The 18,649-nt window shown below is 40.2% G+C and overlaps 1 protein-coding gene across 2 annotated transcripts in view; it reads left to right on the forward strand.

Annotated features, from left to right (window-relative positions):
- TAX1BP1 (Tax1 binding protein 1) overlaps positions 1–17,237 on the forward strand; it is a 68,817-nt gene extending 51,580 nt beyond the window's left edge. Inside the window, exons 14-18 of one of the 2 annotated variants that reach the window (XM_036758706.1) lie at positions 696–779; positions 4,856–5,027; positions 5,548–5,696; positions 15,551–15,636; positions 16,103–17,237. In XM_036758706.1, coding sequence (XP_036614601.1) covers positions 696–779; positions 4,856–5,027; positions 5,548–5,696; positions 15,551–15,636; positions 16,103–16,304 — 693 coding nt within the window. In that variant the 3' untranslated portion in view covers positions 16,305–17,237. The remainder of the gene's footprint in view (positions 1–695; positions 780–4,855; positions 5,028–5,547; positions 5,697–15,550; positions 15,637–16,102) is intronic. The other variant, XM_036758707.1, reaches the window with a different exon arrangement.
- Positions 17,238–18,649: the final 1,412 nt, after the last annotated feature.

An 18,649-nucleotide genomic window follows, 5' to 3' on the forward strand; every position in this document is an offset into this window, starting at 1 on the left:
AACTCGTATTTTTTCAGTGGAATCGAAGGGATAGATTGCTCAGAAATGTTGTGAAGAAAGAATGAATTTAATTATCCAGTTTGGATGGGGAGGGGGAGGCAGCAAAAAGAAGTCGAGGATTACAGAACTTTTGAATTTGCCTTGGACAGTGGTGGCACATAACCTTTAACAGGGAGGAGACAAGTTAAGAGGAAGGGTTTATTTAAGACAGCAAATTGGAAAATGATGAATCACTGTTAGGTGTTTTGAGTTTGAAGTCTTGGTGGACATTGATGGCTAGCAGATGGTCCAAAAAGCATTACTGGCAGTTGGTATAGAAATCAGGATGGGAGACATGTTTACATGCATAATCACATCATCTGAAAGGGGCACTAGATTGAAGTTGTGGGAGTAGATGAGATCACCAGAGGAGAGAAGGCAGGCCAAGGACACCATATTAGAAATTGCTCATAAAGAGAAACTTCAGGAGGAAGGGGATTTTCAGAGAGGCAAGAGAGGTATTGACTGTACAGATTGCCAAGAGGTCAAGGAGAGGAGAAAAACTGAAAAGCCCTTGGATTTGGCAATGAGGAGGTTATTGATAACCCTCGAGTAATTTCTGGAGAAGAATGTGGGTGAAATTACAGAATTACAGAATGAGTTGGGAGTGCTGAACTACATTCTTTAAATGGGTTAAATGCTGACTTTTTGTACAGGTTCAATTGGTGCAGAAAGAGCAAGAAATAAATGATCTGACCTCACATTTGGAAACTCTTACCAGGGAGAAGGAGGAGGAGAAGGTAGGAAGTGCTTTTTTCAGATTCATTGTTGGTAGAATAGGATTGCATTAGAAGACCTATGTATTTCAGAATACTAGTGAAAAAAAGGAAATGACATGAAAATAATTTTAGGGCCAATGTAAGTATACCAGAAATAAATACATTTTGAAAACTATTTCATTTAGATTTATTGGTATTCTAATCTTAAAACAACAATATTCACTGTGAAATGGCTTCTGTCTGGTGATGATTAGCTTGCACATGGTGACATATTTTAAAGTAATCCAGTGTACAGATGTGGTGTGTGTGTGTGTATTTGCTTTTTTCTTTGGTAACAGACAGCATTTTTAGAGGAAGTTAGATGGCATTTAATTTTGGCTTTGTCGCGCATTCAGCTCTAGCCCAGGTCAAGTGAGCAGTAAAACATGATAGGGAAGAGCTGTTAGCCTTCCAGAGACAGTGAAATAAGGGGGCAGAGGAAGAGTCTAAAGCTTTGTGGCATGAATAATAAGAGAGACAGAGGAAATGTATAGGTTTGAAGAGATTGCACAGGGCCATCTTCAGTGTTTAATTTATTATAAAATTGCTGTAAACAAACACTAATAATAGAATATAATGGAATAACATTTGCCATGGTATGGTCATCCATTTAAATGGTGGTTCCCACATATATAGCAGATTGCCTTTGCATCTTCCTTATGGTTGTGTAAAACAGACTCATAGATGCTTACCCTATATGACTGGTACCCTGTGACTATTGTACTAAGTTATTATGTTATTTTCAAAATGATTTTAGTGTAAATAAAAATGATTAGTGGATGATAAACTTGTTCAGAATTGAATTTTGTCTTAGTGACCACAAGTTGAGTATGATCTTTGCTTTAAAGTGTTACAAGCTTATAGTTAAGGTAAGTAATGAGAATGAAATCCATTTTTCCTAAATTAATTAAATCTTTAGCAAAATAACCCTATCAAATAAAACAGCAGTGCTAGAAATCTTGGACGTGCTTTTGTTGTTCTGCTTAGAGAACAGTTACATTTATGTTATGATGAAATATAATACCATTTTGGTTATGTCATAAGGGCTGTCCTCAAAGCAACAGGCATTTCACTCAAGTCACTTAATAAGCTGACAAAAGTTTTCCATGTTTGTAACAAGAAATATGGATATTTAAAAATTATATGTATGTGCACAAAGATGCACATTTTTGACATTTTAATTTTCTTAGTATTTGTGAGATGAGTAAGTTGTGTTGACTTTTTCAGGCTGGTTACCTTGGTAAATTTAAAATGTTGGATATACGTTTCTCTCATTTTTACCTCTTTCTTATTTACTCAAGAAACATAAGTTTTTCTCCTTAGCTCCCATCAAATTTCTTAAAGTACAAAGAAAAAATACTGACTCTGCAATTTTTTTTTTTTGATCCTGTACTTTCAAAAGACATTACTGACATTAAAAGCTGATTATTCTTTACCCATTTCTGATAAATCTGTGCTAGGGGCGTGATTTTGTTTAAACGCTCATTGAGAATCTGTAATTGCTATTACTGAAGGGTGGAGTACAGATAAGGAAGTGCTCCAAAGATACAAAGTCATTACTGTTAATTCAACTTCTACTCAAAGATTGCATGAATATATTGCTTCAAATTCTGGGTGAATTGAAGTGATAATTCCTCTCCATGATTTCATCTTTGAGTATTAACATTTTGAATTTAACTTAATCCTCAAATCTATATAAAAATTTTTCACAGAATCAGGAAATCCTTACATGTTCTTTTTAATTTCAAGTATTCTTTAGAAGTAAGCTATCTAATTTTAAAATGTCTTTTAAAAACCATCATCTACTGATTTGCAGTTTTCTCTTGTCTGATGCCATTTTTGGCTATCTGGTCAAGTCATTTCTGTCATATTGTCAGTTTTCAAAGAAGATAATTTTAAAATTCAGTGTAATCTTTAGCAGTGATAATAGCTGATCCTTTAGAGAGTGCGTGATATTTCACAAAGCCCTTTGCACATAATCCTTTGGGGTCAGTCCAATTTCAGAGGAGCCCTTGCTAGTCATGCGTCTGGTCTGCCCCAATTGTGGCCTGTTCCCTCAAACATCTTGGAGATTTATCCTCCTCCTCCTCACAACACAGGGCACATCTACCAGCGTAGGGGTGTTGCTGTACCACACTGCCCAGAATGGCTGCACCAGTTCCCAGCTCTATCAAGACTGGACTAGTGAGCTCCTTGTAGATGTATTTAGTTTTCAGTCTGATGTGGGAGGAGGAGGACCAGAGTGGTTTGAATTTGCATTGCCCTTATTAGGGATTTGGGATCCATGTTTTATATATTGTTGATAGCTTCCTTCTTGTGAGAACCTATGCCAGTGCCCCGGCCTGATCGCTTTTAGGTCACTCCTTATATGGGCCTGTCATCAGATGTGAATCCCGAATCCCCACCATAGATTTCTCCCTGTGCCTTTTGTGCTGTACACAATAGCGAGTTTTAGAAGAGTAAAGGGTTGTGTATTTAGAGCAAAAGGGGACTTTACTGGTCTCTGAATCTCTCCTCTCCTCCCCCAATCCCCTCCATCCTTCTCCTCCTCCATCCTCCTCCTCCCATTTTACAGATGAGGAAATGCCTGGGTCATTATGTACCTCTCATTTGCAGCAATGTAGGGAGCAATGTGGGAGATCCACCAGATCTTGGACTATGGTCTAGGACTAAAATTCAAATAGATGGCGGGGCTAGATTGGTTTGGGAAATCTTGTCATGCTTTTAGAAGAGTTCCAAGTTGCTCCCAACTGCTAAATCACATGTAATCAGGAAGTATTAAGTACCGACTATTTGCCGGGCATTGGTGATATAAACTTAGAGAATGAAACACCCTCACACTCAAATAGCATACACTGTTAACAGAAGAGACAAAAAATGCGTATGTAAGCATCACCATCAGGACTGGACATTGTTAGAAGAAACTCTTGGAGGAGTAAATCCCCTGTACGACCGCAGGCTGGCACTTTCTCTACAATTCATAATCTTTAAGAGGTGCCTGGAACACTCAGAATGAGGCTCACTGTGGCCACACCGCCGGCATGGGTGGAAGGCAGGATGTGAAGCTGGATTATCCCTGGCTGGATCCATGATCCGCTTTGCCTGTGACACTAGCTTTGTGACTGCACCTGTAGATACTAACTTAACAGCAACAACAGTAATAGTGATTTGTTGTCTTTCAGTCATGCTGACTCTTTGTGACCATATGTGGAGTTTTCTTGGCAAAGATACCAGAGCACTTGGCCATTTCCTTCTTCAGCTAATTTTACAGATGAGGAAACTGAGGCAGATGGGGGAAGTGACTTACATAGCTAGTGAGTGTCTGAGGCTGGATTTGAACTCAGGTCTTCCTGTGCTCTGTCCACTGCCACCTAGCTGCCCTTCATAGCGATGAGGGCTAGCAGTAATATAGTACTTTGGGTTTTCCAAAATGTTCTTCATTTATTTTCTTATCTGATCCTCACATCAACCTCACAACACGTGCACACACACACACACACACACACACACACACACACACACACACACACCTCGGTGCACAGAACACTGGGATTCAAATCCACCCTCAGATCTTTACTAGCCGGGTGACTTTGGGCAAGTTATTTAACCTCTGTCTGTCTCAGTTTCCCCAGCTGAGAAATGGGGCTATCAATAGCACCTCCCTCCCTGGGTTGTGAAATCAGGTGAGATAATATCTGTAAAGCATTCAGCACAGCGTCTGGCACGTGTAGGCACTTATTATTCCATTTCAGAAGTAAGTAGCTACACAGTATTCTGGGAGGGAGGGCACCAGCATTTGGAGGAGGGGGAGCTAAGGGAAGGCAGTGTTTGAACTGTGCCTCAGAAGAAGGGAGGAATAGGTGAGGTGGAGGTGAAAATAATTTGGGCAAGAGCCTGTTGGTTATAACTTGGGCAAATAGAAGTTTCATTTTTGAAATGCAGTGGAAAAGGTGTACCATGTGGTTATTGTTTTGCATACTGTATTTGTTCGATGCTGTCTTATCCATAAAATATTTGGTTTCTTAATTGGTTTATAGCTCTTCGTTGTTGGTTTTTAGGAGCTTAAAAGGAGACTTGAAAATCAAGCTGAGAGAGTCATGGAAGGTCAGAGTGCCTGGCAGTCTCAAGTGAGTGGCACCTCCAAAGAGCAAAGTGGTCTCGTGCCCTCAGTGCCAAATAAGAGACCCGTTCTGCAGTTTGGAAATCCCTATGCAACCCAGGACACAAGAGGTTTGTTTGGGAAGAGTTTTGGTTTTGAGTTAAGCTGGGGTATAATGGACCCTGTGTATTTCAAGTGTATGAAAGTTAGCGGGAATTTATGATTTTCTTTTGTGCGTAAACAGCAGGGAGAAATATTTCAAGTCTTAGTTAGAAATTAAATAACTTATTTATGGATAGCGGAAAATACATTGGAGTAGGAGTCAGCAGAGATTTGAATTTGAATCCTGCTTCTGACAGTTACTGATTGTGTGAGCTAATTCTTCATCTGAAAAATGGGAAAGATAATCCGCGTGGTAATTGTCTCACTAGACGGGGTTGTTATGAGGATGGGAAATAACATCTAGAAGATTTTGTAAACCTTTAGGCATTATTTAAATTCCAGTTATTCAAAAAAAATGCTCTTGATTTTGAACAATTTGGGGGATCCCTAAACTATATGACACCTAAATTTTGAAATTTATTGAGCCTCTATAAAAATAGAGATGTTAAAGTATTATGTTCCACTGTTCTTTTATGATCTGTATTTCAGATGGAGCAGATGGTGCTTTTTGCCCAGATGAAATCCAAAGGCCACCTGTAAGAACGTTCTTGTGGGAACTGGAAGACAACGTCGTCCGTAGCCAGCCGGCTCGGAACCTTAGCCGGCCTGATGGTTTAGAAGACCCCGAAGATGGCAACGTAGGCTGAGCTTCTCTTTTCTTTGCCTAACCTGTTTGTTAGAATATTATACATTTATGGCTGCTAATTTTGGAACACCTGGCAGCATTTAAATTTCCTTTTGAGTTAGAGAATCAGTTATAAAAACACTCCAGAACCTTTTTTTTAAAATTCTGTAGGATTTTCATTAAGGTAATAGAGAAACGTAATAAATATCACTTAGGTTTTAGATTGAGGTAATGAGAGGCAGCATGGTGTAGTAGAAAGAGTATTACATTTGGAATCTGAAGTCCTGAGTTCAAACTCTGCCACTGAGACTCATGCCTTTGATCACCTCAGGTGAGTCACATCACCTTTATGGGCATGGCTCTCCTCATCTGTAAAGTGACAGGATGGTTGGCTGAGGTGACCTCAGAGGGCCCGTTGGCTCAAAATATATCACCTTTGGTCCTGTTTAAATGGTACGTATCAGTCTGAATTATTTTTATTTAAAAATTAACACTTGCAAAGTAAGCGAGTAGGAACCCTTGTTTTCAAAATAGGCTTGCTGGACTGGAGGGAGAAATGTTGCAGATTTTGTTTATCTCTTTGCCCACTTGAAAGTTTAAATGATTTGAATTGTATTAGTGTTCACGTAGAGAAGACTCAAGTGTGCGTGTTATTGTGTTAGCTTCCTTTTTTGGAAGAGGTTCCCTTAGACATCGTTCTCCCTCTGTTTAATGTAGCATCCTTTGTACTTTGGCAGGAAGATAAGGACAGGCATAGCATAGGCTTGTGTAACATGTCGTGGTAGTCTTTGATTGCATTTAAGGGTTTTCTTAACCACTTACTAAATAAGTTTCTTTCTCATCGCACTTTCTTGATGAGTTGTGGTCTAAGATGGATTTAAACGAATGACTTTATTGTGTTCTTTGCAAGAACAGTGGTATCATGACCTGCGTCTCATTTAATCTAGTTTGCTGCATTTAATTGCTATTAACCTTTGCAGAAGCTGATCAGTGTTCAGACAGGCATGATTTTAGCCCTGGTGCTCAGCACCCATAATGGAGAAAAATGTATTTCTCCCTTCTGCCTTTTGCCCTCCTGTGTCCATTACTGGGAATAATTAGGAAAGCTGTCAGAACTTTTGCAGCCTATTTAAGGTCTAGAGTATTATCTTAGTGCTTTTTCCCACCTTTACTTCTCATTTTGCATATCTAATCTGATCATTCTTGGCTAGACATTACCTATGACAAGTCCTTCTCTTCCTCAGTCATCTGCTTCAGTTTAATTAGCAGAGAGGTTTTTTTTTTTTTTGATCTATGTGCTTTGCCCTCCTGCGAGCCCATGAGAAGCAGTGTTAGAGTCTTGTGCTCATTTGCTGACACACTGAGATTTGGTAATGAGTTGAAAAGGCCTTGGATTATGGTTTCTCCGTTCAGATTCTTTACACCAGACAGAAACCAGTACATCCCAGATTCTTAGCTTTAAATTTTATGGCATTTGGAAGTGAAAATCAGACAGGAGTACACTTCTAAAATGTAATTTTAATTTCTGCACATTAAAAGAAAGATAAACCAATGACAATGGTTACTTAAAACACCCAAGAATTCCATAATAAAATAATTTTTTAAAGATAAATTAGACTGAGTGGCAGAGCAGTGTTAGTGAATGAGTAGCTCTATTAGGTAGCTAGAGAGGAGTAAAATAAGCTCAGAGGAATAAAGTGAGGCCGGGTCAAGCAGGTCACCCTAAAGCCAGGACAAAGGCGATTTGTACAAAGATTTTGAAAAGAAATTTTTGGGTTAAGTGGCTTAGTTTCGTTCCCATGCCACCTTTTTACTTTTCAGGGATTTTGCCTTCCATTATATAGCTACTATTTTTAAGTTTACTTTAGTGTTATGTTGTCTTCCTGTCTTGGTAAGTCACCAAACGTATCTCTTTATAGAAACATTCCCAAGAAAAATGTGATACTCTTTATTATAAATTTGAGAGACAAATCCATTCAAATTTGAGGCAGGATAATCCAACTGAGATTAATTGAGATAATACAGGAAAAAAAAACATAAAGGATATAATAATTCATTCATATAATAATCAGGTTTCCAAGACCTTTCATAATAACACTGTGAGTCAGGCATAACAGATATCATTCCCATTTTATTTATTAGAAAATTGAGACCGTAAATGGGAAGTGTTTTTGCCCTTGATCACACAGACGGTTTCTGAAGTGGAACCTGAGACCCAGGAGAACGATATGTTCCTGGCCCTCTGTCTCTGGTTACTAGGAAGGTGATCAGTGACATTACCACCGAGTCAGACGCAGGTGCTAATAGGTGGGGGGAGTTAAGATGGTCCTGCCTGGCAGGCTTTGATTCTAGGACTGAGACCCTAGAGGGAATTAAAGACAAGGTGTTCTGAAGTTTTCTACTAAGAGCAAAAATGTTGGTATTTTAAGAAGTCGGATTATGCTTTATCTTATTTCCTCTTTTTGAATTAACTGATATGACTTCAATTGTTGTCTTGTTTGTTGTATATTGACAGCTTAATCCTTGAAAAATAAAGATGAATTCATATTATCAGCAATAAGCATAGAGGGAATCTTTGATTCAAAATTTTGATCCAATAAAATAGGGGTATTTAGGTTTTTCTGAAGTATTTTCTACAGCGAACTCTGTTCTTTCGAAACATTCTTCAAATTGAAGATTTCCATTTTGCTTTTATAAGTTGCTTTAGTGGCTAAAATAATCTTGAGAAAGCTGAGATATAATCTCCTCCTTGGCTGTGCTCCTTAGAAAAACTGTGGTAATGACAGTCAAGCTTAGCTGATAAAAATTTTCTAACAGGGTTCAGGGTTGTCTACTTCCAATATCAACTCAGAAGTTCACAGAATGAATGCACATGTACTTTGTTTCAATAAGCACTCCCTTGAATTAGAGCCCTTACCAACAGCTAAGTGTTAATTGTGGTCAAGGTTTTAGAAATCTAGTGCCCCCTGAGTCATCACTAATTCCTGTCTAGATTCCAAATATTCCCATTAACAACAATGTCAGGCAACAGGAAGGCCCTGACTGTGGTTGATAGCCCAGGCACATTAGTGCCATGCGGTGTGGAACCTCTGTGGCCTAGCCTTTGTATGAGGGAGCTGTTGATTTGGTCATGGAGCCCCACATCTGGACTGCTGGCTGTTGCTGCTGGATGTAGTGTTCATTGAGTGCCATGGAGAATGTCCTTGCTTTCAGGGCACAGTGCTAGCTTGCTGTATGTTCTGGCACCCACAGAACAGAACGGTAGGTCAGATACTGGATGGCAAAGGAATTGGAAAGTTCATGACAGGGCAGAGCATTGGCCTAAATCAGTTAAGATCTAATTTACATGTTGTACTTCTTAAGCTTTTGACCCCAGGGATGAGTTGAGAGAGACTCTTCTGAAAAAGATCTGTGCATTTTTGTGGATTCCTAGCTAGTCATCATTGCGTTATAGGAACCAGTAGCTCATGATCTGGGTTGAGGCTTCCAGGAAGAGAGACGGCAATCTGATTGCACTCTACCCTTGTCAGACAACATCTGGGGAGTTTTGCTCAGTTTTTGTTGCCACAGTTTATAATAAGCTGGAGAAAGGCCCCCCAAATGGGTATGGGCCTTGATTCCTTTCCAGATAAGCATCACTTCGGGGATTTAGGGGTATTTAGTCTAAAGGAGAGAAGACTTGAGAGGAGTGGGCTTTGCAGGTGAGTGCTGTCTCCAGCTACTTGAAAGGGTTCTCAGATGGAAGAGGAAGTAGATTAGGAAGAGTAGGTAGGAGTTACAAAAAGGACAGTTCTGATGGAAAATGGGCCACCTCAGGAAGTAATGAGTTGCCCCCTCTTTGACATCTTCCTTGAGAGGCTGGATGACCAGACAGGTTTGCTACTTTCAGTTCAGTTGAACAAGCTCTGATTGCTTTTCTGTGCCAGACATGATGGTAGACACCTGGGATATGGATATACAAATGAAACTGCCCCTACCTTCAAGGGACGCCATTTTGGGGTATTTTGTAGTGAGGTTTCTTTTTCAAGGACAAGTCGCACCTGACGGTCTCTTCAAATGCTGTGTTTGTGATTCATGTGCCCAAAAGCATCATAAATATAAAACTATGATGAACTGCAGTGGCGGCTGCCAGTGTGCATGCATTTGGATGCTGATGAAAGAATGCCATGTGTTTCAACAATCCGGGTAGCAGCCTTCTGTGGGGGTATAAGATTCACCCACAGCCAGCACCCAGAAAGCTGCCAACAGCACAGCTTCTTTCGATTTGCTTAATTAAGGAAAGCAAGGTAAAGGGGTTGACAAGCTTACTTTTAATTCAGCATTCCAATATTATTCAGTTAGTTCAGGGGAAAAAAACCAGCACCCTGAACTTCAAAACAAAATGCAAACAAATTACAAACATCAACAGACTTTGTCTGATTCAATCCCAACACATAGTTACCAGAGTTCAACAAAGTTTTAACATCCGAGTTTACAAGCTGGAGGGCTCCTTAGCCACAGCTGCCTGGAGTCTCCTCATCAACACCATCTCCAGAGCTCCACACAAATGGTTTTGTCCTCCCTTCTTATAGGGCTTCAGACATCAAACACCATCTGAATCACCAGAGCTCAGACTCTGGTGATTGGTTCTTGAGTTGGCCCCTCCCCTTAGGACCCTGAGAGGTTCACATCCACATGGATTATGTTAACACCTAATGGGGTTTGGGCCTGGGGCTTAGGCCCTAGTAAAGCTCACTGAGATAAATTGAGTCACTCAAAGAAAACAAAGGCCATTCTGGTTACACTCCACCCTTTGTTCTAGGATGCATAATCTAATCAGCCATGTATCCTAGAACATACATTGTGATCCAATTACAAAGGAAACTAAAACATACCATTCATAATAAAGCAAAACATATCATTCAGTGACATTCCCAAATATTGGTTTACAATTCAAATGTGACCCACCCCTAGGTCCCAGCAAAATAATTTCTGTATTATGTATTAGGAGGGCCGAGTTTATAATTTCAAAGAGGATCATATATATATATATCTGAAAGGTTCGGAACTGCCGGATATAAGAAACTCTCAAAGTAGGAGGCAGAAGAATCAAAGCATATATTTAGGCTCCACAGTAACCAACCCATGAACCAGCATCCCCATTTTGATATATTGATCAAAAGCTTCCAGGCCCAATAAGTACGCCTCACAAGAGTAACCAGGAGGCCACAGAGAAGCATGATGGTGTACAGCAAAATCATATACATGCTTCCCCTCTATGGTAAAAAGATTACTCACTGGCCTCAAGTCCTTGTTCAGCTTCCTCTCGTAGGTCAGCTCTGCTACCGGCAGCTCCTACTTCGGCTGTGGCTGTGGCTGTAGCCGCCGCCGCCTCTGGCTCCAATGGAAGCTGTTTTTAACCATCCGGCTTCTGTGGGGGGTGTAAGGTACGCCGGGGAAAGCACAGGTTCTTTCAATCTGCTTAAGCAAGGGAAGCAAGGTGAAGGGGCCGACAAGCTTACTGCAGTCCAAAATACAAACAGCATTCAGTTCAGGGGAAAAAGCCAAACTAGTCAAGGGCACTTGTTGACTAAGTGCTAAGGAGCCCATTTTTGGTTACCAACACACCATGGAATGATGCTGCTTTCATAATGAGGATTTTTGATTGAGTGATTTGAAGCTTCCTCATAGTCCTGAAATAATTTGCTTTTAAGATTATTTAAGGTAGTATAAATGCAGTGTAATTATAATACCCTCTCTCTGACTGCAAAAAAGGAACAGTGAATTATTTTAGGCCGCTGCATTTCCTGTCTAGCTAAGGGTCAACAGTTTTAGTCACCCAGAGTTATGAAATTGTTAACTATCTTGGATATATCTTTATAAAAGATCATAGACTTTAGCCTTTTAAACAGTGTATCTGGAGCATGCAGATAGGTCTGGATTCTCGCTGACTTACACATTCTTTCTCCTTATGAAGATTGCGATCAATGCTGCCCACCTAGGGTGACTCTTCCACACACCCCTAAGTTTGCAGCAGGGGAGCATCTGATGTGCCTGCTTTTCTGCCCCTTGTAAAATGAGTGGGGCATTCGAATGTCCGCTGCTGGTCATTCTAAATTCTGGAGCATGATGAGCTGTTTTCTTCTCTTGTGCATTTCCCTGACGATCTCTTTCTCTTTCTCATGCATTTCTCTGAAATTCTTCACTGATCATAAGTTGCGGCTTGTTCACGTCCTCCCTGTACATCTAGGGCCTTCTTGGTGATGGTACTTTGCTCTTCCTCAGACGCTCTCTTCAGTATCTCATAGCTGCACAATAATGTTGTTGGGATATTGATGTTATTTCCTAAAGGCAGTTTCGCCTTTTCTGCTAATGTTTGTTTCTAGGCCCGGTTCGTTGTCTATTTGTATGGCCTGTCCCTGATGCTCAAACTGATGAATGAATGAAAGTGTTTAGTGTGTGCTGAATACCTCAGATGGAAATAAAAAAATTGAGACAGGACTTGCCTATGTTCTAAACTGGGGATGCAGCACACAATAGAGAGCTTTGCTGCAAGATTGATCAAAGGGCCTGGTGATCCTAGGGATGCAGCTGTGTGCAGGATGGCAAGGTACATAGGTCCTTGGTTTTCATTGACAGGCCAGATGGCAGTGCCTGGGGGTGTGGAGGGCATCATGTGGTCAGGTCCTTTCTCATTCTGTGATGGATCTTGACACCTATTCTCCATCTCCTTTCCTGTGGGAGAGAAACTGGAGTCTCACTGTATTGGGAGAGGGCTTGGTGGGGAGGATGCTGTCAGCATTTGTTGCAACAAGCACCACTGGCTAGAATCCTAATGAAAGTTTGAACAGGGTGTTGACTAGTCATTGGCCTTCAAAAGGAAAGAGAAATGCTTAGGGAATTCTTTAAATTCTCAGTACTGTCAAATCCTTTTTTTTCCTTCTTTTTCCTTTTTTTTAATGATTCAAAGTATATTAATCCAGGCAATAAAGACCAAGACCCATTCTGTGATTCATTCCCCCATAAGCTACCAACGTGCTTTTTTTCAACTTCAAAGAAATTTAATGATAATATTTGTATGATTATATACACACTTGTTTGCCTGATTGTATGCTATTTTGCATCCCAAATGTGATTTCCTGTAAATCCCAGATTTTGAAACTAGATAACATGGGAAAACCTTGTTATGATAACAAAATAGTTTGTCCTAGATCCAAGTTTTATTTAAATGAAGTATCTTTCTTCATGTTTTTCATGAAACATATAGGCAACCTGAATATTTTTACTTGAATGTCTGTTCTTTAAATACACATCTATTTGTGTGTGTGTGTGTGTGTGTGTGTGTGTGTGTGTGTGTTTTGAGAGAGTTTGTGCTTCCCTCTTCAGATTTAATATTTTGCACATCTCTAGGCTTGAAGGTCCACATGTCCCAAGAAAACTCTCATCTCACATCGTGAGACATCTCGAACTGGATGTTTTTTTGACAACTTGAACTCAACATGTCCAAAAATGAGTGCGTTTTCTTTCCTTTGTGACCCCTGTTACTGTTGAGGGCATCACTATCTTTCCATCTTCCAGGCTCCCAGGAGTCATCCTGGACTCCTCACCATCCCTTCGCACCATCTCTCCAGTCCTCCCCTTCTCTCCTCTGAAGCTGCCCTGTACTGGTGAAGGCCCTCCCCACCTCAGGCCTGGGCCATTGCTGGGGGAGGGGGTGCAGAATGCCTGCCCTGAGTCTCTCCCCAGTCTGGTCCATCCTAACCTCAGGTCCGATCTCGTCATGCCGCCTACTTGATAAACTACACTGGCTCCCTGCTGCCTCCAGGAACAAACACACATGGCTCAAACACCAGGCCCCCTCCTGCCTTTTCCAGTTTTCTTCCCCCTTGAGGCTGTTGATAGTGGCCTCCTTGATGTTCCTCACTTAAGATGCTCCATCTCCTGAATCTAGATGTTTTTTTCTGCCTGTCCCCCATGCCTGCAATTCTCTCCCTCCTTGTCTCTGTCTCCAACTTCTTTAGCTTCCTTCAAGTCTCAGCCCAAACCCCACCTCATGCTGTTGTCTGTATTGTGTTTGTATGGTTGTTTGCATATTGTCTTCCTCCGTTAGACTGAGCTCTCCAGCGCTTTAGCACACAGGGGCCCCCACAAATGCTGCTTGATTGATGATGAAATTAAACCAAACCTGCTGCTATGTCTTTTTTTACCTGTCATAAAAGAGTAATTTGAACAAAACTTGATTGCCAGGACAGTCTTCTGCATGTGTTTAACCCCTGGATTTCATGCACACAAACATTTTTGGGTATGAACAGACCTTCCTGGATAACTCTTGTTATCAATATATCATGAGCCTCATCAGTTCCTACTCTAGCTAATAACAGCAGCCACAGCTGGCATTTATTAAGTACCCACCATGTGCCAGATACTGTGCTAAGCACTTTACAAATACTCCATTTGATTCTCATAACCTTGGGAGGGGTGGGGGGGTGCTATTATCTCCATTTTACAGTGACTTGCCCAGGGTCACACAGCTAGAAAGTGTCTGAGGCTGGATTTGAACTAGGTCTTCTGTGTTCAGTGCCCTGTGTGCTGTGGTGCCCTCTAGCTGCCTGGAGGGTGACGTGCTCTCTTTCCTTAAGAGTTTACTGGAAATGAACACATTTACTACTTGGCCCTGGGCATAGAGGTCCATTGTTTTTTCTTGCACATGTGGTTAAGGCAGTTGTTAGTTGTTTAATGTGAATATTAGAGCATATTGACACTAGAGATTGACAAGTTGATATTTTCTTCACAGATCCTTAGGTAAATGAACATCGCTAAGATAGTTGTAAACTTCAAAAGCCGGTTTTTACCAATGGCAATGCCATTTTCCTGCCTTACTCATGCTAACCAATTGTCGTACTTGGACCATTTTTTTTGTTGTTGGTTATTTTTACAACTAAAGAAAATCTGCCTTCTCTTTTGTATCTCAGTTTGCACTGAGTCTGTTATCTGTCAGGAAGTGGGTAGCATGTTTCAGCATGAGTCTCCTAAACATTGTGTTGAATTAGAAAGTAGTTAGTCTTTACAATATTGTTGTAGTTTTATAAATTATTCTCCTGGTTCTGCTCACTTCACTTGACATCAGTTCCTACAAGTCTTCCCAGGGTTCTCTGAAAACCATTTCCATTATTTTCTTAAAAATATTCAGTGCATTAATGTACTGATTTTCCCACAGTCACTCTAGCATTTGTCATTTTCCTTTTTTTGGGTCAGCTTTTCAGTCTCATGGGTGTAAGGCAGATCCTCAGAATTGTTCTGATGTTCATTTCTCTTAATTATTAGTGATTTATAGTATTTCTTAATATGGCTATTTACTTGATTACTTCCCCTGAAGATGAAATGAAAAAATGAAAACATTTGTATCATTTGACTATTTGTAAATTGGGGAATTGCTCTTATTCCCATAATTTGAGTCTGTTCCCTACATATCTTAGAAGGGGAGACCTTTATCAGAGAAACCTGCTGCAAAGGTTTATTTTACTCAGTTACTAGCTTCTCTTCTAATTTTTGCTTCATGCTTGTCTGTACAAAACCTTTTTAATTTCACATAATCAAAACTGTCCATTTTTACCCTCCGTGTTCATGATCAAACAGGTAATCTGTACCTCTGATTTGCTGATTATGTCAGCTTTCATATCTAAATCGTTATTGAAGTTTAAAACAATTCTTACAGAAATTGACCTTCAAGCTCATATTCACATGAAACCTTCCCCGAAAGATAATAAAAGTGCTTAGTTTTCCTTCAAATGTGGTCTAATTTCCTTGGGATTCTGGATTTGTGCATGTTTGAGTTAAATTATCTGTTTTCAGACACATGTAAATCCAACGGAATTATGTTTTATGCAGGATGATGATGAGAATGTCCTTACTGCTCCAGAACCTCCAAGCCAGCTTTTACATGCTCATGGGACGGGCTTTTGCTTTGATTCCAGGTAATCTTAACCTTTTTCATGTAGAACTGATGCTTTGTACCTAGTTTCAGAAATTCTTAGTTATTCAGTAGGGTAGATGCTGTGGGTAATTTCAGGTTGCTTTCTTCCTTATGGATGATTTGAAATTGAGGAATCATTGGAATTATGTGCCTCATTTTACCGTTTTGGGAGTTCAAACAACAAAAAGTGTGTAAGACCGGGGGTTGAATTTTCAGTGAGTGGTTCCCTTTGCTGAATGCTTGTCTTGGTGAGCTGGGAGTGTGGCTCCCTGGAGCTGCGGGAGATGTCCTGGCCTTTGGTGAGGAGCAGCAGCAAGGTCACAGACACCAGGGAGAGGATTAGCAGTGGTGGCCCCAGGTGTCTGTCCTGGAGTGACCAATGGTTCTCTGAGAATCCGTGCTTAGCATGTTAGTGTGCACACATGTGTCAGAAACGTGTAATGACTTTGTGTCCCTGTCTCTTCAAGCTTTGATGTTCACAAGAAGTGTCCTCTCTGTGAATTAATGTTCCCTCCCAACTACGATCAGAGCAAATTTGAAGAACACGTCGAGAGTCACTGGAAGGTGTGCCCCATGTGCAGTGAGCAGTTCCCTCCAGACTACGACCAGCAGGGCTTTGAAAGGCACGTTCAGACCCATTTTGATCAGAATGTTTTGAATTTTGACTAGAATGTCACTTTTTATTATGCATTATTCCAGTTTACCCTTTAAAAAAAGATCACCTCTAATAGTTAGACCGTATCTGATAAAACCTGCTGCAGCTTTCTGGCTCCTTCCACGCTGTGTGACCTGTGTACAGTGCAGTAGAATTAGGGTCAGGGTCAGTGTTTGGCTTATCGGCAGACAGTAATTTAACCTGTTTCTCTCACCTGCTCTAAGAAAGAAGCTCTTTGTGTGCGTGTGTCTTTATTTATTCCCCGATTATGAACGTCGCATCAATAAAGGACACAGGGATTATTTTAATGTGACACAGTGGTAGGTGACCTAGCTGACTGGGACTCGGTGACTGAGCATGATTAAATATTATGTAATAAAAAGTATTTCTGATAGCAGTCTTGCGGAGTAATTCTTTGGGTAACTTGCAGAAAATGATATAATTTATTTTATGAACATGGAGTTTTTTAATCCTCTTTAGAAATTTTGATGCATGTATGATGAGTTACCTGCTTGCAACATAGCAAATACCTCTTGTACATGTGAAACGGCCTTAGGAATTAATCTAAGAAAGCACATTTTGCTTTAATCCAGTATTTTTATGAATTAAAAAATATTATAATTAGATTTATCTGATTATTTTTAAGTCAGCTTACAGCTGTATTTATAGCTAGGGGAAAAGTGGTCTTGGCAAAACTCCATGATCTAAGTGAAGAAACCTCTGCACCAAACTCTGCTCGAGGCTCTGGTGTTCTTGACATTAACTTGCAGGGGGTGTTTTTTGCATTTTGCACACTTTTCCTTTTCAGCATAATTTGAAAAATTAAGTTTCTAATTAAGCAATTAAAAATGTGACAAACACACCAAAATCAAGGTCGTGTATTTCTTTGCTAACCATTTGTTTCTGACTGTACAGTACTCATTGCATTAAAGGTAACCAGTATTGGAGGTCTGTGGCTGTTTTATTTCATTATTATCCAGTTAATTTGTAATAGTATAGTTAGGGGCTCTTTATCTGGGGTTCATGGATCCCTATGATTGTAGGAGATTGGTTTTTTAATTTTGAATTTTGATAATTTTTTTCACTACACTCAGTTTCTTTTGTAGTACTCTGTGCTTTCTTTTGTGTGTTTGGAAACATTCAGGGGGAAGGTCTCCCCAGTCTCCACCACCCCTGGGACTTCCTTTTCTGTCTCGGCTCAGTCCTTCTCTAAATTAGTAAATTAGCACCACTTCTGCTGTTTTGCCAAAAGCCTGGAAGTTCCAACAGTGCTGTTTCAGTGGTCTCACAATTTTTTTTTTAATTTAGTTTTCAGCATTGATTTTCACAAGAGTTTGAATTACAATTTTCTCCCCATTTCTACCCTCCCCCCCACTCCAAGATGGCATATATTCTGGTTGCCCTGTTCCCCAGTCAGCCCTCCCTTCTGTCACCCCACTCCCCTCCCATCCTCTTTTCCCTTACTTTCTTGTAGGGCAAGATAAAGTTCTACGCCCCATTGCCTGTGTATCTTATTTTCTAGTTGCATGCAAAAACTTTTTTTGTTTGTTTTTGAACATTCGTTTTTAAAACTTTTGAGTTCCAAATTCTCTCCCCTCTTCCCTTCCCACCCACCTTCCCTAAGAAGTCAAGCAATTCAGCATAGGCCACATGCGTATCATTATGTATAACCCTTCCACAATACTCATGTTGTGAAAGACTATATTTTGCTTCTTCCTAACCTATCCCCCTTTATTGAATTTTCTCCCTTGGCCCTGACCCCTTTCGAAAGTGTTTGTTTTTGATTACCTCCACCCCTATCTACCCTCCCTTCTATCATCCCCCCCTTTTTTTTTTTATCTTCTTCCTCCTTTTTTCCTGTGGGGTAAAATACCCAATTGAGTGTGTATGGTATTCCCTCCTCAGGTCAAATCTGATGAGAGCAAGATTCACTCATTCCCCCTCACCTGCCTAATCTTGCCTTCCTACAGAGCTGCTTTTTCTTGCCACTTTTATGCGAGATAATTTACCCCATTCTATCTCTGCCTATCTCCCTCTCTCAATATATTCCTCTCTCATCCCTTCATTTGATTTTATTTCTTTTAGATATCTTCCCTTCAACTTCAACTCACCCTGTGCCCGCTCTCGCTCTCTCTCGCTCTCTCTCTCTCTCTCTCTCTCTCTCTCTCTCTCTCTATATATATATATATATATATATATACATACACACATACACGCTCACATATACATATATATACATAAACATATATATATATATACACACACACATAAACATATATATATATGCATATTCCCTTCAGCTACCCTAATACTGAGGTCTCATGAATCATACTTGTCATCTTTCCATGTAGGAATGTAA

Source organism: Trichosurus vulpecula, chromosome 5 (genome assembly GCF_011100635.1).
Source record: "Trichosurus vulpecula isolate mTriVul1 chromosome 5, mTriVul1.pri, whole genome shotgun sequence".
Lineage (NCBI taxonomy): Eukaryota > Metazoa > Chordata > Mammalia > Diprotodontia > Phalangeridae > Trichosurus > Trichosurus vulpecula.